This window comes from Gymnoscopelus braueri (assembly GCF_963280865.1).
Source record: "Gymnoscopelus braueri genome assembly, chromosome: 18".
Taxonomy (NCBI): domain Eukaryota; kingdom Metazoa; phylum Chordata; class Actinopteri; order Myctophiformes; family Myctophidae; genus Gymnoscopelus; species Gymnoscopelus braueri.
This window is the reverse complement of record NC_137618.1, coordinates 35,319,246-35,343,620: the sequence shown is the minus strand read 5'-3', so window position 1 is coordinate 35,343,620 and position 24,375 is coordinate 35,319,246. Positions and strand designations below refer to the sequence as shown.

At 42.7% G+C, this 24,375-nt stretch overlaps 1 protein-coding gene across 8 annotated transcripts in view; it reads right to left on the bottom strand.

Annotated features, from left to right (window-relative positions):
• Window positions 1-24,375, bottom strand: part of tanc1b (tetratricopeptide repeat, ankyrin repeat and coiled-coil containing 1b) — a gene marked incomplete at its 3' end in the record, with an annotated part of 133,343 nt that overhangs the window by 78,324 nt on the left and 30,644 nt on the right. For 5 of the 8 annotated variants that reach the window (XR_013934948.1, XR_013934949.1, XM_080456950.1 and 2 more), the window contains exons 3-4: window positions 17,996-18,205; window positions 4,629-4,733 (exon numbers count right to left, since the gene is read on the bottom strand). Coding sequence is in view for 5 of the 8 variants with exons in the window: in XM_080456950.1 (XP_080313076.1) it covers window positions 4,629-4,733; window positions 17,996-18,205 (315 nt within the window). The remainder of the gene's footprint in view (window positions 1-4,628; window positions 4,734-17,995; window positions 18,206-24,375) is intronic. The other 3 variants (XR_013934950.1, XM_080456951.1, XM_080456953.1) reach the window with 1 other exon arrangement.

Below are 24,375 nucleotides of genomic sequence, written 5' to 3'. Positions count from 1 at the left end.
TATCCTGAAAATTAACTAAATTAACTTTAATTCACTTATTCACACAATGTTTCAGTCACATAGACCTTCATCAGCCATTCTGAGAGTGCACTAATAATAGCTGGGTTACATTTTGGCCTCATAGGAATACAGTACAACTGTCATGTTAAGAGATGTAAACAAAAATGTCACACCTCTCACAGCTGCAGACATCAGCTAGCCTTAAATTAGTAACTTTGTTAGGTAGCTCACCAGTGCGATCACAAATAAAATAGTTTTCTCACACTCACCTTCCACAATGAAGGAAACAATTTCATTCTCAGCATTACAGAATGCCACACGTCTCTAGAAATGACAAGGTATCTCCAAAAATTTGTTGACAATTGTCACATATAGAGAAGAATGAATTGTACCGTATATGCTTTCTAGTACACTAGCTCATAGCAAAATGTTTAGACAGCTTGTATTTTAGCTATGTATCTAAACATTACCCAATATCAATTTCATGATTGTAGCTATTTGAATCGACAATAGCCAGTGCTTCAATGTGAAAACCATTATAAGAAGTGCACACTGGATCTGTGTCATGGGAGGAACAGAACAATATGACGGCAAGAGAACAGAGACCCACGGTTCCCCTCTGATTGACAGAAACAGAGTTTAGAGACCGACCACAGCTGAGACAACTTGGACCACTGCTGTCTGTCTGTCGTAAACACGCTCCCGCACTAACACACATATATGTACAGTATGCACTGCATACATACACAAACGCAAGCACACACATGCAAACCGCTGGCATGCAGGAAACTGTATCCTTCTTCAAAGACAGAGCAAAGTGAGATGCTCTGGGCCCCAACACACCAACACATTTCTTTTCTTAGTCTCAAGCCCATCGTGAGTGTTCAGTAATAGAGAGCATTAGAAAGCTGACGGCCCAAGCCAAAATCCTAACGGGAAACAACTGAATACATTTAGACATCCACAATGGGCCCCTAACCATGTGTCTGGGGACCGTCAAATGAAGCAAAAAAGCAGTACACAGCATGAGACCATGTTTGGACTGACAATGAGGGATTTAGACACTTTGAGGTGTGTAAACTGTACAGACAGACATCACTCAAACAAAAAGCCTTGTTGGCTGCACTCAAGATTGTTAACACTCTCAATCTCTCGCTCTATCTATCTATCTATCTATCGCGTGGTGAATGACGTGAAACCTGCCTTGCAGGGCCTTGGAGAGGCATGGAACAAGACGCTTCTTCAGGACCCCTCCTCAGAATTGACGTGGCCAGGGGCCTAAATGTCACCCGGTTCTCATGCAGCGAGCTTTAAATGGATACGGTATTCGGACTCAGATTCCTGGTGGCATTCCGGTGTTGTGTCGACATTCCATGCTGACACTGACCTTGTTGTACACACTCCAATGTCACAATCGTCTCTCCCGTCCGTGCTGGGGATTTTTCTTTTGGTCAAGTGGGAGGGCAACACCAAGGCACTCATTGTTGCTAAAAGAATGCTGGAATGGACACACACCCTTGTTGTCACCATGAGACCCATGACACCTCATTCATACTGACGAGCCCTGTTGATGTAAGGGTCTTATACCCATTACACCTACATACAAATCTTAAGTAGCTAGCATGCAGCTCCAGTATGTAATAAATGTACTAGTATATGTATGTATGTATGTATGTATGTATGTATGTATGTATGTATGTATGTATGTATGTATGTATGTATGTATGTATGTATGTATGTATGTATGTATGTATGTATGTAGATATAGATATAGATATAGATATAGATATAGATATATATAGAGAGAGAGAGAGAGAGAGTCTATGCTACAGTATGTGTAGAATGTGTACGGTATATGTAGATATTTTAGATTTATTTTATTTTTTCCTTGCCCCCCTGCTCCCCTCTTCTTTGATTTCTCTGAAAGTAACAAAAAGCTTGCACAAAAACTGATTCCACCCACTTTTTGCACCAGTAGACTGTGATGTGACAATAAAGTTCATTCTGATTCTGAGAGAGAGAGAGAGAGCGCATTTAAAGTATGTGTTAATGTTTAAAAAGGTCCACACCCAGCCAAATGCATGGGTCTTACACTACTGACAGCTGTGCTGTAACAATTAGCTTTCATTTAGGCATTTTTTTTCTTTCACACAGCGCCTAATTAAACGTGATTTGATGCCATTAGTGAAATAAGTGTGCTAATGCCTCACGCCAGCGTTATTTCTCAGCAGTGCACACTTCACCAGCGTAACGGCTCTTACCGAGGGGTGGTGGCGGAGAAAGCTGGCCAGAGGAGGCAAGATAGCATTCAGAGTACTGATTTAGTACTGTTAAAGCAAATTAAATGTTGATGAGGCCACGTAAAAGTGTGCCCCGGATGTTTTTGGCCAACTGAAATATTCTATATTCATAAAGTTGTATTATCGTAATAATCGTTACGGTTATTTCGGGCATATACTATGTGTGATCACTCTGTTAGAGCATGACCTAAAGTATATTAATGCACAAATCTCACGTAAGAAATCGGAAAAACAAGGCTTTAATCTGTGACGTCACCTAGCTGCTCAATTACTAGCTGCTAGCTCTAAGTCTCTCTGGATAAGAGCATCTGCTAAATGCCTAAATTGTAAATTGTTGCAATTGTAATTAGAGACCGACGTTCATTTCAGCACTAACAATTTGGAACTGGGAAACCTGCCCTAAAATTACCCATGGCTTCTGGCCCTGAATCCCCCCAGTCAAGCTCGCACCCACAGTCGGCGGATCCAGAGATGTTCTCTTGATGGCATCATCAAAAGGTTCTTGGCTATAGGACTCTATTTCCAAGATCATAAAAATAACATAATGTAAATTGTATTTCCAGTACTCTGCGCGCTTGGCACCGAGGCATACGGATGGCTTTGCTACCCTGGGTCTGGGGCGGGCTGTTCCAAAGGGATGTGTGTAGGCTACCCCCAACTAGCTCTGTCAAATGCTTATGAGATGTGTATGTCTGCTCTATCAGCTGGGACATAATTTTAGACTAGGATGAAATCCTAGAGGAGACTCCGTGGAACAGGCAGGGTTAAAATAACCGTGGTGGAGAGAGGGCTCTTCTGTAAACACACGTCAGATATACGATGTGTGTCTGGGGATAATGCGGGCAGATATGCATATGAAGGCGCAGTGTATGAAGTGAATGTGCGTGTGGGCTTGTGCGTGTGTGTAAACATGTTTCACAGGGGTCATGGGACCTGCTGAGAGAGGCTAACTGGGGGGGGGTGGAAGTGGTGGATGGAGTAGTGAGGTATGATGAAAATGTAGACAGAGAGGAGGGTCAGAGAGGGTTTGGGCTGAAACTGTGGCAGGTTTATTTTAGGACTTGCTTGATGTCATTGCACCCAGAACTGACCCCAGTCCCCACATTCTCCCCACGTTCCAAAAGATTTTGATTTGTAATGCGCTCTTCTGAAACCATCTTTAGCTCTTCTTGACAAATTCCAACCGGGGGTGTGTGGGGGTTGATATAATCCTGTCCAGAAACCCAGTGTATGCAGAGCAACCTGACAAGCCAGAGCCGACCCAGTGTTAGCCTGTCTGAATTTAGCCCCCTTGCTTGCCAGTCTGAGAGCTAGCTCATAATAGCCGCAGCTCGCTATCAGTGGCAGTGTCAGGACGCCGGCTGGCACAGGGCAGTGTTTTGCTGGCGCCCGCTCTCCGCCGGTAGCCCCCTTCTAAGCCTTGACGCCGCTCTGTGCCAGCTCAGTGTCGGACGCGCCCTCCTGCTCTGGTATGTAACAGTCAGCCGTGATTGAAACCACTGAGATACCTCTGGCTGCTATATGAGCCGTGTATACAATGAGGGGGCACCTCTCGCCGAGTTGCCGTTTTGCTAAAGATAACGCAACCCACAACTTCAGTTAAGCCTATGGGAGGAATTCAACCCCGCCCTGTTCTGCTGAAAATCAAAACAGAGCACTTAGTGGAACATTACCCCTACACACACAAACACATGGGACTCGACACGGGAGCGAATAGGCTACAATAACAATGAAGACAACTGGCTCATACACACACACACACACACACACACACACACACACACACACACAGAGAATGAATAAAGAAAGTGTTGTTTTAAAGGAATCTGCTCAACCTCTCTCCATCTCATATCCTATTTCCCGAGCAAACCAAGCTAGCACTCAGTTCTGACAATACAATCTCACGCTGTGGAAAAGTGTTTCCTCTTCAATCAAAACATGCACTTAAGCATAAACAGGGAGAATAGTGTTTGCGTGACAAGACTGCATGCTTGAACACGACTCCAATATGCATAGATACTTGCATAGACCACTCACACTGTGGCTGCACACTCTGTGTAACAACAAACTAATACACCTGACCCCATAAATATAAAAGCTCACATTCTATAACGCATACAAATATGCACGCAGATGTGGAAGCAGATCACAGGAGGAAGGTGAAGTGTTGCATTCCAGTGTACAAGACATAGTTTGCGCACACGCACACACACACACACACACACACACACACACACACACACACACACACACACACACACACACACACACACACACACACACACACACACACACACACACACACTTAAGTACTGTAAACCAACTCACCATTATGGGAAGAATCCTTGTTATCAGCGACCTTCCTCAACGCTGAGACGATGGCATCGGAAGGAACTCGAGGACTCTCCACATACTTGGGCTTCCTTATGGGTCCTGCCAGTGCCAGCCACAGAGGGAATGAGAGAGACAGAGACAGCAAGAGAGTGTGTGAACAAGTGAGCGAGAATGAGAGAGAGAGAGAGAGAGGGAAAGAGAGAGAGAGAGCAGAGAAAAAGAAAGAGAGAGAGTTCTCGCTGGATTAACGTGTTCCAGATGGGATTGGAGATGAGAAGCGGCAGCGTCCTAGTGGGACAGGCTTTGGCGGCACTCCGTGGCGCACGCGTGCACACATACACACACACACACACTCCCAGGCAGCTCCCTGTGCCGATAGCAGCTCTGCTTTGTCTGATAGCCCAGAGAATCATCTGCCTGCATGGAGGCTCATAGTAAAAAATACTGCTAACCAGCTTGGGGAATGTAAACTGCAGCAGGAAACCACAGCAATTAGCCTCTTAGCGAACTTTAAATGTCTGTGTGCATGCATGCGTGCATGGGTTCGTCTGTGTCTGTGTGTGTGTGTGTGTGAATACAGAGAGAGCTTTTGTAATCTTTGCATTGCGGTGCCTTGTAAGTGTATCCTCCTCCTGCTGCCAGGAGAAGAGGAGCTGTGGATGAATTGAGGTCCAAGAGTGAGTCAGGTGATGTATCTGGGACAGGAGATGACTCCTCTGGAGGCTGAATTTCTCTTCAGCCAGTTAGCGAAGGCTAGTGCACTGCAGGATTAGAATGATCCTGAAGCTTTACATATAATGCTATAGCTCACTGCACTTTCTTTCTTTTCTTTGGGAGTGTGTTGAAAGCAAAACCTTAATTCACGCCGCTCCAAAAATATACTCTATTCTCTCTCTGACACAATAACATTTTTTAAGCAAGCACTTTTAACTGCATTCCAAATTAGTTAGATAATACAGTATATAGATAAATAGTAAATACAGCATTTTCTTAGAATGATGGAAAACTTCTACAAACCTATCCCAAAAGCAGAGGGATAGCCTAATGGTTTCCGGGCATAAAATATGAATAAAAAAACATTCTGAAAAGGCAAAGAAACGATACAAAACAGTTGAAAATAATCTAAAAATAGGAGGTTGAATAAAGACTTGAGTTCCATAAGTCCAGATAGCAGAGCCTCTCCCCCCTCTGTTCTGTTCTGCTCTGCTCTGGCCCTGACCTACTGTAACCCAATCCAAGTCTCCTCCTCCAGTCTCCTGTAATCAGATGGCTGAATGTGTAACCCCAGCCATAACATAAAGATTAGATGGGAGAGGACAGATAGCCATTTCCCATTACCACATCCTATAACTGCACAGCACCAAACCGCCCCTAGCCCCGCTCCACACACACACTCACACATGAGGAGCGAATCAGAGATGGAGCAATCCCTCAGCCCAACAGCTGTGATCTTGGCACGAGATACCATTAGGATACAGGGGTAGAAGAGTGAACGGGGTTGGGGGTGGAGTGGGGGTGGAGTGGCGGTGTTTTGGCGGGTGTTAGCTGTGTTGTTAAAGCAGCCATGTTAAAGCCAGTGATCTGGAAGTGTCATCACAACAGGCCAGGCATGAGAGTCAAGCTCAGCTTGATGCACACTGCCATCTATGGATATTGGTGTTGAAATGCATAGTGATGGGTGTGGCTCTCCATGACCTGATGACGCCATGACAAACATGTGATGATCACACATAAGCTGGTTTCTCTTATGAGCCTGAGATAAGTCCCCCTGCACACGTACAGTATGCCACCTTTCTATATGTGCTTCTAAAAGCTAATTCGTCTTATCTAGCCTGGAGCAAACCTGTGAGATGCAACGATCAAAAAATGGCTTCAAAGAGCAAAGCAGTCCATCAGAGGGACTGAAAGGGGATACGGTACCAGACTAGAAAGTGATTAAGTGTAAAAAATTATACAGACACACACACACACACACACAAAACGACACCCTTGTCCAAGAGCTGAATCCCTATCAAGTGAATCTTAAGACCACTCTAAACCCGGTCTGTCTGCGGAGGAATGGGTGTCCGTGCAGTAGAGGACCCAGCCCAGCCTCCAGCCAGTCGGACGAATCAGCCTGTAGTCTGGCAGACACGGACAGATAAGTTTGCGCTGAAAACCTCCATTCATCTGCGGATAGTCAGGCACAACCTATTAGCCAGGAGTCATACAGACCCCATTATAGTGCAACTACAGAGAACAGAGGGGGCTGTGTGCAAGACACACTTAAGTCCAGGTAAACATCTCATAACAATTGCACAGTGACAAATATGTTCACTTGACTGCAAGTATTTCATCTGAAAACAAGAGGGCGTGTGGTGTGAGTAATCTAAGCCATATGCTCAAGTTCAGATTCGGTTTACACAAGGCACTAAAAAGGAATTCACACAGGACACACACATACAATAACAAACACATGGCTGGTCATCAGGGAGAGATTTTCCTGAATTTCCCTCTGGGGATCAATAAAGGTTTATCTTAGGAATAACGTGAGTTTCTAAGGGCTGATAGTGTTGGGAATCAATACTGTAGGTCTTTCAAGTGGCACTGAAGTCTGAGCCTTGATTGGTAAATTTAACAGGCTTTCATGATGTTTACTCCAATCCCTGTATCAGGTTACTGTACGGACCTGCAGAGTGAGAAATTCATCGCTGTCGGGCAGGAGCCTTGTATCTCCATATTTCATCTTTCTATGTTTTTTGTTTTAATGAATTAAAACCCTATTTTATACTTTGTTGTATGAGAGTGCCACACAAAAGTACCAAAATAGCCTAGCTACAAGCTCAAGACACATCACCATGTGACACATTGTGGGCATGTAGATCTAGCCTGGTATCCAGCCTGCTTCGCTACGTTCGGCGGACTTTTTTTTCTCTCTTCGCTTCTCAGTCTGGAAAGCCTCCTATCTCCAAGGGAGGCGGGACATGCCAAAAGCTTCGAAACCTACCGTGGCTTCTGATTGGTCTGTGGTGCGGGGCGGGACAAAAAAAAACAGTGTGATCGTTGTGATTCGTCATTCGTTTGAACAACATCCAATCAGCAACGACGTTGCCCAACGTAACATATGTAGTTCCAGTGTAGTTCTGCAAAACGAGTCAATAGGGTGCTCTCCAGACTGAGAAGCGAAGAGAGAAAAAAAAGTCCGCCGAACGTAGCGAAGCAGGCTGGATACCAGGCTAATGTAGATCTGCTATTTAAAAAAAAAACTTCGGTATTTCTTTTTGGAATATTTTAGAATTTTCACCTATAATGACATGCCCAAAATAGGGACACTAGGCTGAAAGTCTGTCTGTGGATTATATAAAAATGTTACCAACGAAAAGTATTAACAACAACTAAATAATACTACAGTACATTGGATCTATTGAAACAAGAGGTTATTTTTTCCATTTCCTGAAACGGTTATGGACATACCGGTACTACACGACAGCTTTTTACCCCGTTTTCTCCCCAATTTAGTCGTTATGCCAACTGATTCCTCCCCACACACATTTGTGACTTGGCTGTTGTATCCTTCTGGCTCACCTGCCTGTGAGGAGCCCCCACCGGGAGGATGTAGAGCATGGGTATTCAAATAGATTAGGCAGGGGGCCACAATTGTAAAATTACCACCAGACAAACAATAACAAAGTTCATGGTTTAACCGGAAACCGTTAAGAAATGTGTAACTGGTTGGTTAAACGGTTAATTGATTATGTTATTATTCTATTTATTTTGTGGTGCAAAGGTACTTGCCCCCTAAAGTGATGCCTGGAGGTAGCCGTCCAGCTGCCATGTAACAAAGCTGCAACTGCTCCATTACTGCTGCCCAATTCTGCCTTGCAAGTTATACATAGATAAATAAAATGTGGTTTATAAAGTACTTGAAAGTCATACTTGAGTAAGAGTAAATATATATTTTACTTTAGCTTACACTAAATGTACTTAAGAGAAGTATCTGGTGTTAAAATGTAGTTATCAAAAGAAAAAGTACAATTATCTAAAGTGTAAATATCAGGTTTTTCATAGTACAAAGTAATAAAACTAAAATAAATGTTTTTTTTTGTTTCTCTCCTTGCTTTATAATTAACTAATTGTAAATTTTTGAAAATGTTAAAGCAATAAAGAGACTAATTTGTCCCAGTACCATTCTTTCAGGTGAGTGATCTCACTAGTGTGTCCATCTTACATTTCCAAGTAGCTTGTGACTAGATTCACCACTTTCAGAATTAAATATTTCAAGTAGTTCAGCTACTTTTTTCACCATGTAGCTGGGAAGCTTGACAAAAGCTACATCCCTACATTTTCAGTGGAAGAGCACAACATGAGTTTTGAGTGCAGTTCGTCCATTACATGCCATCTCCCTCAATATGTAGCTACCTATTTTTGAGTTTTGAGTGGACTCCAATCACCCAATAGCGTCCCCGGCTGAATGTCATGATGCTCTAACTCTCAACTAATGGTTCATGAAACACGTCATAAGAGCTTGTGCCCTTATCAACCATGTACTCAAATCTAAACAACAGCGAAAACCTTTCCATACAAACACGGAAACACTTTCACCATGACAGCTTGGCTCCCCTACTCTTCTCAAAAAGACCCTTCCATGCCAGGGTCCAGTGCACAGGACACATCTAAATACCTACTTCCTATTTTCTCAAATCCAAAATCAAAGCCTGTGTATAAAGGTCTGGCAAAGATATTATCCTCTGAAACATCAAAATGCATAAATGCAGTATGAAGCAGTACAGTATGTTACTAAAATTGACATAATGTCCATTATCGTCCTATAGGACCTATAGCACATAACAATGAACATCATGTTGTACTATAGCACACAATGACCCCTTTATTATCAACCATTAACACGTTTTGGTTAACGGTTATGATTTTTTTTTTTTTTAAATGGTCATCCCGTACAACCAACAATCCAAGATTATAAAAAATTGAATATGGAATGTGTTCCAGGGCCACAAGAAAATTCCCACCACGCGGGCCACCAGTTGAATACTGGCCCTACTCCTCCCACCCAACACTCCCTGATGACAGGTGCTGCCGCAGCCCGTAGGATTTGCAGTAATATCCCCCTCCCTGCCCGGCTTCCCTCCCCCGAACACGGGCCAATTGTGTTGTATAGATAGACGCTCGACAAAGCCGGATGCACCACGGTGGATTTGGACCCACAACCTCTGCGGTGGTGGGCAGGCACCACTGCACCACCCCAGCACCAAATTACAATCTTTAATAGGCATGAAAAAGCCTGCAGCGCAGCGAGGGGTGTCACAAACCTGAAGGATAAAGGGAGAGGAGCAGAGGTTGCACATGCTCACGTCATTTTCTCAGACTTCGGGCTGCATAATCAAGAACATAAAATCCATTCTGTGTGCGTTTCATGTCTTCTGCCTACAATTAAAGACCTTGGCTGGTGTGCGCAGTGGGATCAGTAGTCGCTCATTCCACCTTATTGGTTCCCTGAGTTCAGCCAAGACTCTTGAAGAACGGTGAGGGAAGGAGGAAAAAAATGTTGTTCTGGAATGAACAACAATCTCACATCAATACATCATGGACCCCATCCCCCCCGTTCTCTCTTTCAGACAGCCTCATGAAAAATGTTCCCCCAACTATCAGTTTAGTAGTCACATTGCCAGGAGAGAGATCACATTGACTCCAACATTGAGCCAATCACAACAAGCTTTTTTTATTGTATTTTCTTCATACATACCCCACACAGAGAGGACAAATAAGGATTATCACAACATGACGTCTTCCCAAAAGCAACTATGAGCTCCTCAAAGCTATGAAAAGCCAGCATAATGATTGAAAATTATCATTAACTGAAAAGAAAGAGAAAGAGTGAAAAAGAGAAAGAGAGAGAGAAATACGCACAGACCGAGACAAGAGGGCTGGAAAAAAAAGAAAAAACTATGTCACTGACAACATAGGACAAATAAGCCAGGTTTCTATTCATCCAATGGGCAGCAGGACACACTCCATTCTTGTGATATACCAACTGAAATGTTTCTACTGTTCCACTAATCTGTCTGCATTATTTCAGCATGGGTTCTTATAAAGTAAACAAGTCCAAGTAAAGGGTTTTTATTTAGCTAGAAAAGAAAAGAAAAGAAAGTACACCAGGCTCAGAAGGCTCGGGTAAAGGTGAGACAGTGACATGAGTGATGGGGAACAGAGAGAGAGAGAGTCAGAGAGACAGAGAGAGAGAGAGAGAGAGAGAGAGGAGGGTCTCTGGGGAGAAGCAGGTCGACGAGATGGGACTGCTGAGGACACCCTGCATATTGGCCAGTTCAATACTCAGGAGGCCATGACCACTGAGCTGTCAACCAGCAGACACACACACACACACGCATGTGCACAAATACCAAAACGCAGTATACCTGTGGACAACCGCTAATGACGTCCAGCTGATGTCAATCACACAGATGTGGGGGAAAAAAGGAGGATTGTTCGTGTACGGGGAGATGATCAAGGAGTTCTTCCAACATTCTTCCACGTGGACTCTTGACTTCTTCACATTTCAACTCGTCAATGGGACAGAGTGTCCTCTGTGCAGCAACAACAGTGAAAGAGCTTTGACAATACCCTCCTTTATGCACCCAAATGTCATTCCACATCTAAAAAGTGAAATGTAATATATTCAGGCATAAAAGAATGCTGAAACGGAATCGAGTGCAACGTAAGAATTTCAGTTAGACGTAATTCACTGGCTGTCTCTAGGGGAACATATGAAAGTACCCCGTCTTCTCATTATGAGCTAAACCTCATCTTTTTTAAACAAATGCGTCTTTTATTAATTACATGTCTAAAATAGTTGAGACATGGTATTAATTATACTTAATCATTGCCTCATACATTGGCACGACAGAGAGTATGGCATGACAGAGAGTAAACTTAACCATATGAATGCAAATTTATATTTCATTGCCTATTCATAGACTGCGCTTTATTATCCCGTTTTCTCATGCAATTTCCGAAATGTACCACTGTGAGAGATTCATTATCCTTTCAACACTACATGCTTGATAGCCGTGTGTAGTTTCACACATGCTGTTCTTCTGTATGTGCAGCTATATAAATTATTCACTGATCTCTAATAAGAGCATGGTCATGCATTTTCTAAAGATGAGCCCAAGCTCAAACATCTTAACATTAACGCTACAGTAGATGCTCCACTTCCTACAACACCAGAGAATTAACAATCCACCTCGATAGCGTCCCGATTCTACTGGGAGCACTGGGTTAAGAATAAAACAAACGTTTCGGTTAGCTATGGTCACTGAGGCGGTGGGCCAGATGGGGATTCACAGACGATGAGAAAGGGGATTGCACGTGTTAAGAAGCCAATGCACAGAGTGTACTGAAGTGAAGAATTGAATAGAACTTTTCACTGCACCTCCATCAGGGCTCCTTTAAAAATGGGTCCTCTGCAGCATCACAAGGCCTTTTAAAGCTCAGCGCCGCAGAGAGGCATCAATATCCACCAGGGAGTTGCGGTTCTGCTGCAAATACCCCAGAGGGGACTTTGGGAGAGCGGCAGAACGCACATCAAAATGTGACGCCACTGGGGTTGAAGAGAGACTCAACTCTCTCTTGTTTAAATAGTGAGGTGTTTCGTAGATCTGTCTGGCAGTTTCGTGACAATTACATCTTTGCATGTATGGGAACATAATTAATGAATCTCTGATTGTCATTGTCTTTTGAATGACTAAACCTGTGATTTGAAAGGGAGATTAAAAACTATTCAGCGGGGACATATTAAAGGTGATATTATTACTGAGAGAAACAAGCCTGGAAATGAGTCACAGCCAGGGTGATGAAAAGATTCCTATCACAATCACTCCTGTGATATAAGTCTCTGTCTAATATAAGAAGTTGCTTCAGTTCAAGTATAAACTGTCCTTGGAAATCACATTTACATTAATGAATGACTGCACTTTAATTATTAGGTGTGCTGAAAAACATACACAGCTGTTGTGAAACCATTAGTTCTTCATCAAGATCTATCAACCATGACATGACTTTCCTACGATTCTACATTGATGTGAATATGGATCTTTGTCGCACTGCCTATTGTGTTAATATCTGTCTTCAAGCTTTGCTCAGAGAAACATTGCCAATATTTGGTATTTATGCATTCCCTTAGCTCCGCCAAATCAATAACCCGTCAGGCACTGCTATTGTATTAAAAATCCAATTATTGCCTATTGTGATATTTTGCTCTAGAAAAAGTGTCTCTCTGACATATCAAAATGGGAAAAGGTCAGTGATCAACATGAAAGGCTCAAGATGTTTTTTTCTCGATGCATTTAAAAGGACGTGTCAAATGACCATAGGGCTATTTGTTATACAAGAGAGAAATGGATTTTCTCATTTCTATCTTCCTCGTGACCTCTCTTAAGAGTCCTTCTATGTGAGGTGTTTCTGGGGGAGGCCAAGCTGACATCTATGTGGTAGCCCTTCATCCTGGCCGATAATGGACGTAGTTCATCATCACTCATGGATGCCAGCCAAGGAACTTTTGACTGAACCGTGGAGCTCCTCAGCAACACCAGCCACAAAGTACAGATAAGGAAGAGATAAGCAACAAGGAGATCTATGTGTCAACCCATTGTGAGCAAAAAATAATTCCACCCGATCCAACTTCCAAACACAGCTGGCTCCGGCTAGGCAAGGACTGTGTAGTTGGCGGGGGGTGGCGGGGGAGGTTCACTGAATTTCCTTGAGGTTGAGAATGACTTACTAAGTGGAAGCATCCGCACTGTGTTTCACCACAGCAGGATTGCATCCAGTCTAATAGCATTAACAGCAGGGTCACCTCCATGCCTGGATGGCCAACAGGAAGTTTGGGGGGCATTTTCAAATCCTCTGACAGAGATATCATTCCAAAGCACTGAACTGTGTTCTCTTTCACTGATGTGCACATCTGCTCGAGTGATAGATAAATATAACAGTCTTTGAACCAAAGGAAGCTGAAGCCTCTATCCAACCCCCCCCATCAGAGTATGAAAGTTGAAATTATTTCCACGTGAAATGGTCTACCAGAGACCTGATCTTCCCCAAGCCTCATGGCATATATACACCAATTAAAATGACAAGCAGCCCATGGTAGCAATAAATATTATATGAACTGCCGTTTTATGCTCCCTTGAAGGCAGACAGGGAGGGATATGGGGCTAATGGTTGCCCACGTGACTTGAGAATGGTCACACAAGTGGTGGATGTATTAACCACATACAGTATAACTATAGTGTCCCTATTCTGGGAATGTCATAACAGGTGAACATTCGGCAAAAATAGAACATTCAGCAAAAAACAAAATTGTTTAAATATAACATTAGCCAAAAATAGGCAAATATTTGCCCAAAATAGCATATCTACAAGCTTTTCAAGCCTTGAAAAGCAGCTAATGTAGCTATTTAAGATACAACGAAGTATATAGGGTTTAAGTGGTTAACACTGCATCCACCCATGTCCATTCACTTAGTGGAAATTCATAGACACTTATGGAGCACAGAACTGAAGGCAGCACTGTTACGGGTCTCATCTCATAGACAGGCAGGGTGATTGTAAATATGAATATGGTAAAGGGGAAATAGGCTTTTCTGAATGCGGTTCAATCACCAAACAGCCTCGGGGGAGCCGTCATTACAAAAGCACACCACAGAGCTTATAGCAGGGCGACCTTGAGGAGGACAGATGCTATTAATCCCACTGGGTAGCACAGTGACCTATCATGACCAGAGGGGGTCACTGTGGAGTTGCCCAAGAGACCAACGCTGGAAGTACAGATGTGGGGAGCAGAAGCATTGTATCCCAATGACACAGAGGAGGGTGCTCCTTAAAGCTCAAGGACCAGTCTGATGTTTCCCCCCACCAATAATTGAGGTTCCAAACCTGGACAAGCTACACTGACCCCTGACCTATGCTATGGAGCGAGTTATCTTGGACAATTATAGACAGCATTCCTCTAGTATCCTCCCCTCCTTTTTTGGGCCTTTTGTGGACCCCTAAAGTGTTCAACACAGTAAAGGCTGGGTCCTGTTCAACACATGTCAGGGGGCTGTGTTTGATGGTTAAGCTCTGGGCTTAGCTGATCAAAGTTGTGGCAGCCAACAGCGTCGAAGCCTGTGTGGCTTGGGCATCCGTCACGCTCCTAATTAACTCAATGTTTCTCTGTTGTCCCCTGTGAAGTTTTCATGAAAAGAACACCCATTAAGTCGGGGGGGCCTTCCACAACGCCGTACATTATCCAATCTGTCAGGAAACAAGGCCGGGCCACAAAATGCGCTCACAGTCGCGGAAACCACATCCTGTCAGTGTGACCGTGCAGGGGTGGCTGGGGAGGAGGGTAATAAGGATAGATAGGTTGGTGAGCAGAAATGAACCAATCACCAGAAGGTGTTTGGTAGTATTAGCTGTCCATAGTGGTGGTCATCCCCTGGGACCTTTCTCTAGGAGACTGCAGTCTAGATGCATTTAAGCTGCTTGGATCAAGCATAAACTTTCAAACCAAACAGTAATGATAACAATGACAAGATGCTGTGTCACACCATTTATTCCAGGGTGAAAGATAAAAGCACATGTGCGTGCGCATAAACACACAAACACACATGGCGTGATGCGTTTTACAGTAAAAGGGAGTGTGACGTCTGCTTGCTTCTATGGTTTCAGCAAGGCTGAGCGAGACAAAATACAGCACTGCAGCCCCAGGTTGTTTTCGTCAGAGAGCTGAGACATTTCCTGGAGTATGTGTTTATTAACCGGAGGTGTGATCTCTCTCCCTGCGGGTTTTCACACTCACCTGTGAGGACAGTGGAACAGTGCCTACAGTCGACCCCCCCAGCCTTGACTCCCCTTCCTGCCCTGTACGTCCCGACATCCTATCTTGTCAAGTCTATTTTTCCCCCTCTTCTCTGCCTGAGTGCACCCTCATGGGAATGTGCCTTTAATGAGTGTTCCTTCTTTTCTCTCCAGGGGCCTTTTCACCTTCACACACACTCTTTCCTCCTCACTTAGTCCCGCTCTCTATACACCATTCTCCTTCCCTCCCCGTCACTGTCACTGTTTTCGATGAATTGAATACACATGGACCCCAATGGAAACAAGCCATAGTGCTTTCTTGGGTTTAATCCTTTTAGCAGACCTTGTATAGAACTGTACTTTCGGTGCTTTTTTTTGCAAACTGTTAATAACATATTCAATCAATCAATCAATCAATGTAAATGTGCATTTCATCAATGTTCACTTTGATGAGTTCTAAACATTCATTGCAAATAATAATGATGAATGTGTATGTGAATATATTTTTAACTTGACTGTGCAGGTGAACTCAAATGGCATTGAGATATGGATCCGACATTCGTCTACTTGACAGTTTTCTTTTATACTTTATAAATAGTGTAGCTTTTTCCTTTGATTTTCTTTTAAGCCCTATAAAGTACAGAGTAAGCATATTTACGATTACAGACTGTACCTTTCAAACTAAATATTGCACAGCGCTGCTTTTGCAATTTCACCCACCCTGCAAGGTCCATTAGATTTTAAAAGTGATTTGGAGTGCATTAAAATTAAGACTTCCCCAATGAAAACATAGGGGAAATGTCCTTATGCCAATCTGTAGCTGAATATTGAAACGGGTTTCTTCTCCATTAGAAACCTCATTCAAAATAAACTCAAATTCAAGTTGGACCTCAAAATAACATGAACATGAACTTGGACAGTGTAAGTAGGCCTACATCCCAAACCATACCAGATGCTTCACTGTGTAAGACCTAAACCTACACTTCAACACATCTTACACTAAAGGACAGATCAAAGCCTCTGCCACTCTAAACAAAGGCAAGATAGCCCCCAGATGACTCCCAGATGTGAGAGGGAGCTGAGTGACCACTTAAAAGATTTCTACCCTCTTTGCTAAGTCTTCAGATTCAGAATACAAAAGACTCAGGTTGAAACAAGTCTAGATACAACCGTGCCCTCTTGCTTTGAAGATGGAGCACCCCACAGCTGCTGATGAGCGACGTTCTGAACATGGCGAAGAGAAGCAGCCAGGGAGGACTGATAATTAGATACAGCTTAAACACATGCCCATTAGGAGCCAATAAAGTGGACCCGTCGTACGGACCACCATCCTCACAGAAGCTGATCAAATAAGACAAACAAAACCCCTGGAACATGGTGTTTACATGTAGTATTCCATCTGTAGGGAAACAGGATGGTCTCGCTGTCCTTTATTATCACTCTATATTTTGTCTCTCACTCTATTTTGTCTAGCTCTGTATCTTTTGTATTTTCCAAGGTTGATAACTAACCAGAGCAGTTTGACATGTGTCTGAGAACGCTAGGCTGAAAGCAGCAGTGTTTTAGGGCTAAGAGGGGATTGTCAATCGTGGAATGCTGTCAGATGTTCAACGCTGACACAATAGCACCCGAAGGTAGACAGGAAACTTCACTTTAACAGGAAGTCCACAGAGACTGATACAGTCCCGGTAACTATGGGATTAGTGTTGAAAAAGCGGTAGTTCTCAAAGTGCTAACAGCACTCTAAGCTTGATGGCAGATCCAGGGTCTATGGTGCGGAATAGAAAATCCATTCTGCATTCTGAGAGCATAAAGTGAGGAGTTTGTTGAATTATGATGTAGTGGATGCACCTTGGGATCTCTCACTTGAGGGTTTTGTTAAATATAAAACCGTTGATAGGGAGTCTGAGGCTACATCCACACTAATGTGTTTTCTTTTAAAACAAATTCTAAAATGAAAATGTCCATAATACACATGGCAGACATGATACCATTTGACAACACAACATCCGTGAAACAGTACTTGTAGTCAAACGCTTGTACATTCAAAGAATGTTTCCCCTTTCTGGTGATAGACTAGCCTCATTTTTGTTGTTGCTCCTTCCACATGTGGACATCATAATGCGTTTGCCTCCTGCACATATAGGCAGTAGTAGCATTATACATTTTACTGAAGAACAACTGCTAGCATAGACAACAAGGTCAGTAACGCCTGTAATTTAATATCCATGCTGAATTAACCACTGGAAATACAAACTTGGTTTTCTCTCTGTCATATGATAGGGACGTAACAAATCAGGGAAGGCCACGTTGTGACTGATTAAACCCAATCAGAAAGTGAACGTGGGTGTCATCATTTAAAAAGTCATGAAGGATATCAAATCTTTTTTCACTTGCTCTGCCTCATCTGTTGCCACATTCACTCCCAGTTTTTGAGATGGCGCTTGAGAAACCCTGTGTCCAGGTTAGGAGAATGACCTATTGTATGGTTTGTTATTGAAAGGCGGGAGATGTCGTTAGACTGGTACCTGGTGATCTTTTGCTAGCACGTAAGGGCATCATGTAGGACTGTCGTGGCAGGAGAGGTGAGGAGGGCAGGGACATGGACACCCCCTTCGCCAGACTCAGCCTGAACACATCATCTTGGGCGTAAGGGTGAGCACTGCCAGGCTCATGGAGCTGAGGGATTCCTTCAGGTGGGCCTTTCCTCTGGGTACAGTGGCTGTGGACTTCACCTGCTAAAGAGAAATAGGAGAACTTTTAGGATGTGATATCACTTACAATCATATCAAATCAACTTTGCACTGACATTGTAGGGCTTGTGAAAAGGAAGACTGTTCAAAAATATATCACTTCTTTGTGCTTCACTGAGATAAACCCAGCTAAGAGAAAATGTTATGTGGGTATGGGAATTCACTATGCTTTCCTTAAAAGGGGTATTTCACTTTCAAAGACTTCTGGGGTAATTTTAACTTCTACTCTGGCTTTTGTGTGCAAGTCGCTTGATACAATATTTAGATATTTGAAATTCATTTGGATCAGACACATCCTCTTCCACATATAAGCCCATTCAATTTCAAATTCCATGTTAACCATGACACATTGAAAACACACATACCTGTTTTCAATGAGTCGAACGTGGTTAACATGGAGTTTGAAGTTGAATGGGCTTATATAACGGGGGGCGTGTCTGATCAAATTAATATCAAATATCTATATATCAAATCAAGCCATTTAAAAACTGTCTGTGGTGCCCACAAAAGCCAGACTAGTCATAGAAGTGTGTGTGTGGTGGTGGGGGGGGGGGGTCAGACAGACTCATGAGAATGTACAGTCAAATGGTGTGTATTTAAACCTAAGGTCATGGGCCAGTGAGTTTCTCTCATGCCACAGGGGCACATGGGGAAGGACACTCAGTTGGCACAGTAAATAAAAGCTCTATCATTGACCACTTGAGCTTAGATAACATTTGTGTGACTCATTCTGCACCCTGGCATGCGGCCCTCATCCAAACTATAAATACTGATTCACCAAACATGACCCAAGTGTTTTTTCCTAATACCGTTTAGACAATAAATAATAAAATATAAGAGCAAAAAGTCTGAGCAGCACATTATTGTGTTAGTGGTTAAAATAATTTGTCATAAAATATTCTAGGTTGGAGTTCTAAGTGGTGAAACTAGAGATGCCAAGGGCAAAAGACCCAACTTTATCTCTCTAACAACCTGCTAGCAACGTGCTCACAAGGCTACGGCTTAAAACGGATAACCTAACCTATGGGAATGTGCACTCTCACATCTCCTACGAGCGCAGTGGCCCGATAAGCCATCAGAAAAGCCCACAGCAGTAACCTATAAAACATGAAACCTGACGATACGTTCAGGAGAGTCCATTTTCACACCGCTTCCAATCTATAGCAAAATAAGGGTAAACAATGTTTCTTATTTCCCATGGAAAAGTCTGCCTTAGTGTGCAACTGTACAGCAGTGTCAAAGAATTTCAAAACACAGGAACCTGCTGAGCTGGTTGTGCTGGTGTGGAATCTAATCCAGTCTGACATTCAAGCCGATAGATTTGTGCAATGTTTCTCCTATGCACACTGTACTCTCAAATTATCAGTCTTTACAGAAAGACTATTATTTCTTTGCTTCGGCTATCAGGTTCAAGCCTCGGTCTGGATAATGCCTACATTCCTTCTCTGTGTCCTATCAAGTCCACTCTTCCTTTGTTTGATGGTCTGCACATTCCAGGCCTTTTTTCCCCTAGAGACCTGCAAATGATTTCACCTGGCTGCTAGGTCGCTCCGCAGAACCCTTGCTCTAGATGGAAAAAACACAGGTCCTGCATCACCGAGAGCCAATCCTGCATGGAAAGACTATTCCAGTCATGGAGCCAGCGCAGAGCGAGGTAATCTATTCTGTGGCATTAAAGTTGTCCACTCATCATGGCCACAAATTAAAATGTATGAATTATCAACCTCTAATAATACAGCCTCTGCGTCACCAGGCCCAGCGAGATCATAATCGCAGCTGTGGCAAACCACAGTAATGACAATTAGCTTTGGTTCTGCTTTCAGGACCATGCTTGTACGGGTCTCTCGTTGGGGAGACTTGTTCAGATTAGCAACGACGCCTGTCTGCAGCTGGAGATTTGAACCAATCGCAAAAAAGACAGGAGTGCAAGTGGTAGGCTACGATTACTGCTCTGCTCCTCTCCTCAGGGGAACCGAGTGCTGCTGGCCACGGGGCTAATCAGAAACAGAGAGAGATGTTTTCGTCCAGTCTCTGCTTCGCCACAGGGGACACAAAGCGGTCCTGTGTTTTAAAAGGAGCTCCAAAACAAAGGAGAACGCCAGAGGCAGGAAGCGGCAAGGTCACAACGGCACCTCTCTGCATACCCCCAATTGGTTTCTACCTTGTGAAGTGGTCCGCCAGTCACTCAGCCAAGGCCATGACCTGTGGAACCTGTAACCTTTTGGCAAGAGATGTATCCACATTCAGCAGGTCCAGCACAACAGAATATTGTGTTATATTGGATGGAATTCACAAACTAAGAATTCAACAACTCATGAGGGAATATCAATTGACAACACAAACTTCATATTTTACGAAAGATAAAGACAAAAACAGATGTAGTCTAAAGGCAGTTAATGAGAAAGATGTATGGGAATTCTCTATGCTTCCAAAAGAATGACATAATCGGATCATCTTCCGGTCAGAAATCTTATACTACAGTCTTACTTCCTTTGGAGGGTATTGAGTTATAGTGCTTATTGGACTTTCAAGTTACTTAGCCAAAGATGTTTAAATTACTCCTGCCAAAGAGGCATATTTGCCATCCACTAAATGTGGTAAAGGACTTACTCTCCATTAAGTCAAAGTAATGTATGTGAAGTGAACCACAAGTAAACAGTGAACTGAGGTAACATAATTGCTGTCACCTTTCTTTGATTTTGTTTTGACAACAGATGAAGTACAGCAAGTGTAGTCGTTTTAGTAGTTAGAAATAGTATTCTGGAGTTAACAGAGGCTCTTAACTTAATCAATATTGAGCAGTTTCAATAGGAATCCTTGCTTTAGCTTTGCAGCAGCTGTGTGTTGCACAGCTAGGCTTTCTCTGTGTTGCAAAGAGGAAATAACCTATCCATTTATGCATCACAGCTCTAGGTGAAGTCATCATCAAAATGGACAACCATTCCCATTATAGAGCAATCAGGTATTAGACAGAAACACTTTTTGTCTGTGTCAATATATCCTCATTGTCACCATATCTTTAAACCCATAAAACAAAATACCATTGGCTACACCCAGTATCAGATCATAAAAGCTGCCTTTGGAGTGCTCTTGTGCTGTGTCCATGCCAGCTCGTGGGCGATACAGCTTTTGACCATAATACATGCTAAAGAGATTATGACAAAGTTGTAATTAGGGGTGATGCTTCTGAAAACAAGATGCACCACATAAAAGCTGGCCATCCAAGCACAGCTGAACAGGATGCAGTGTGTTACTATGGGCAAATTTATACTTTGTTGTATCAAGTATCAACTGCCAAAAACGATGCATATTCTACTGAAAAGGCTGTTCTGTGAAGTACAAGTTAGCCTTTACAGTAACTGCACTACCATCTGACCCATGCTATATAACACAGAGAGACACAAGGATGGAAACTCGCCAGCGCTATTTCAGTTGCTTTCCTAAACTCCCGATTGGGGCAAGGCCTGCAATTTCAGCCCCTGCTGTGGTCAAGGAAATCAACCCTTTCTAATTATACAGCACTGCCCCAAGATGATGTAAAAATGATTACAGTCTCTTGCATGCTCTTTCTTCCTCATCAAAGAGAATGGCCAGAGCCCACGAGTACATGCCCTGCCCATAAAAATTCTGAATATTATTTTGAGACATTGATTAAGCTAAATAAATATTAAATTGGAAATTGATTATCTGACTAGGCCAGTTTGAGTCATACTGAAATCCTTAAGTCAAACACCATGTCCCGTTTTCCAAGCCCTGCCAGTAACAGTATGCAGATGGAACATTTGACTTTGAGCGTTAAGTTAAATACTCGACTTATTCAAAGTATTACTTTAAGTATTTCAAGGGACAATAGAAGAATATTTGAGGAGGGGGATCTCAATGCATGAGACTTTACATGAATAAATAAATAAATAAATGAATAGTGTTATGATGAAATACATAATTCCTTGCTTGCTGAATATAGTAACATGTAGTAAACAGTAGTCCAGCTAGCGTCTTTGGTTGTTCAAGGCCTTTATTCGGTCTATTTGGCAAAGTGACCAGCCTCTCCAAATAAAAGTCAACCACAGTGAATTTAAGCACATTTATTTTTTCGTGCATGGTTTATGAGTCCCATTTTGCCCCTGCTAGTATGTGAGGAGATGGTAGCACAGCTGAATGCTTCGAAATGGCTTTTCGGGGTGTAATTCTGGATTGTGTCGCCTGCCTCTCAAGTAAATCTGAGCAGTGGAATATGATCTGTCACTCTGTGTGAGAGAATGTAAAAAAAAAAAAAGAACCCTCCACCCCCACTGCCAGCGAAAGCAGAGTTTCCTCTATGGTCCACAAGAAGCACGAGCGTTCCACCAGTGGATGTAACCGTGTCCTTGTGCTACGTAGGATGAGCTTATGCCAAACAAAGGGGCACTTAGTATTCAAACTGTGCTACTTCACTTGCCACAAAAGTTGAAAACTATAGAACCCAGCCATGTGGGCATCAGCTGAGCTTAGAGGAGATTTTCTGTGACTTCAATATATATATATATATATATATATATATATATATATACACACACACACACACACACACACACACACACACACACACACACACACACACACACACACACACACACACACACACACACACACACACACACACACACACACACACACACACACACACACACACACACACACATACATACATACATACATACATACATACATATATCTATATATATACACACACTGAAAGATGCACTCAAATATAAACTTATGTATGTACAGTATGAACAGTGCACATACATATGTTTATATTTGAGTGCACCTTTCAGTTTCTGACAAGGTGTGTGTGTGTGTGTGTGTGTGTGTGTGTGTGTGTGTGTGTGTGTGTGTGTGTGTGTGTGTGTGTGTGTGTGTAAGCAACCACCCACCCTCTATTAGCTTCTCTCTCTAGTTAATTTGATGAACCACAGAGAGAGTGAAGAAAGGCTATAATTAATGCAGATTATTTTAGTCAACACACAAAGCTGCATGACCACAGAGCAATCCACCAAAGGGGGAATTCTCCTGCTAGACTGAGTGCCAGTGTGAATTCCCTGTGTACTTCCGAGACTTGGGTGACAGCCTGACAAAAGCTGTCATGGTTAACACACAGGCAGCCCACAGAGAGAGCAGAGAGAGAGCCAAGACAGCAAGTACAGAGTGGGGGAGGGTCTTCATTATCAATAAAATACTAATACTATTTAGACTTTGAAATAATTAAGATGAGGCTGATTATTATTGTTCAAAGACGCGTCTTCAGCGCTGACTAATAGCCAATCCAAGGTTCCTGCGAGGGTCATCAGTGTTTTGCCCAGGGAGGTCACTTTGGTTCATCAGCAGTAGCCATAGGAACAGTCAAAATAAAATACCGTCAGACTTAAGACATAAAAAGACAGACTGATGTCAGTAACTAAAATAATATGAGGGAAATTCCATGCGTTTCAATCCGCAGAACATGCCAGCTGCAGTGTGAGTCTTCTTCATGAAAGATAAATGTGATAACATCAAGAGCCAGTGCAGTGAGATCAATTTCCACCTGGCTTCATTTCTTGCCACGACTGAAGAGTCAAGACAGACCAAAAAAAGATGCAATCACTGTATCACTGCTGTATATAGAATATACTGTGTGTTTGCACAAAGTTAGGTGGCAGCTACTGGGAAAACATTTTGTTGGTGTATACAATATACCAAGATTATATGCACATGTACATTTGATGATGCTCTATTTTTTTCTCTTTTTTGCACTCTTTTCTTTTAAATCTTTTTACGATTTCTATCATTATTCTGTTATTATCAATGTAGCATATTATCTATGCTGCATTGTCTGAAGGAAGCCAAACCAAAATAGGTTTTACTCTTATGTACCTGTACACAAGATGTAATATTAAAGTACAACCTTGAACCTTGATCACAGTTCAATATTTTGTCCTCTTTGACACAAGGCCTCATATTTCTTACATTATTTTATTACATTCTCCTGTATATAAAAAATTACCAAAAAAAGGATGGACAGACTTTCCAAGCTGAAATGTTACAAGCTCATCACACATCACATTGTAGAAGAAATTCCTTGCTGGAACAACAGCCCCCCCCCCTTATCTCTGCTGGTAGTCCCTGTGGAGAGAAAA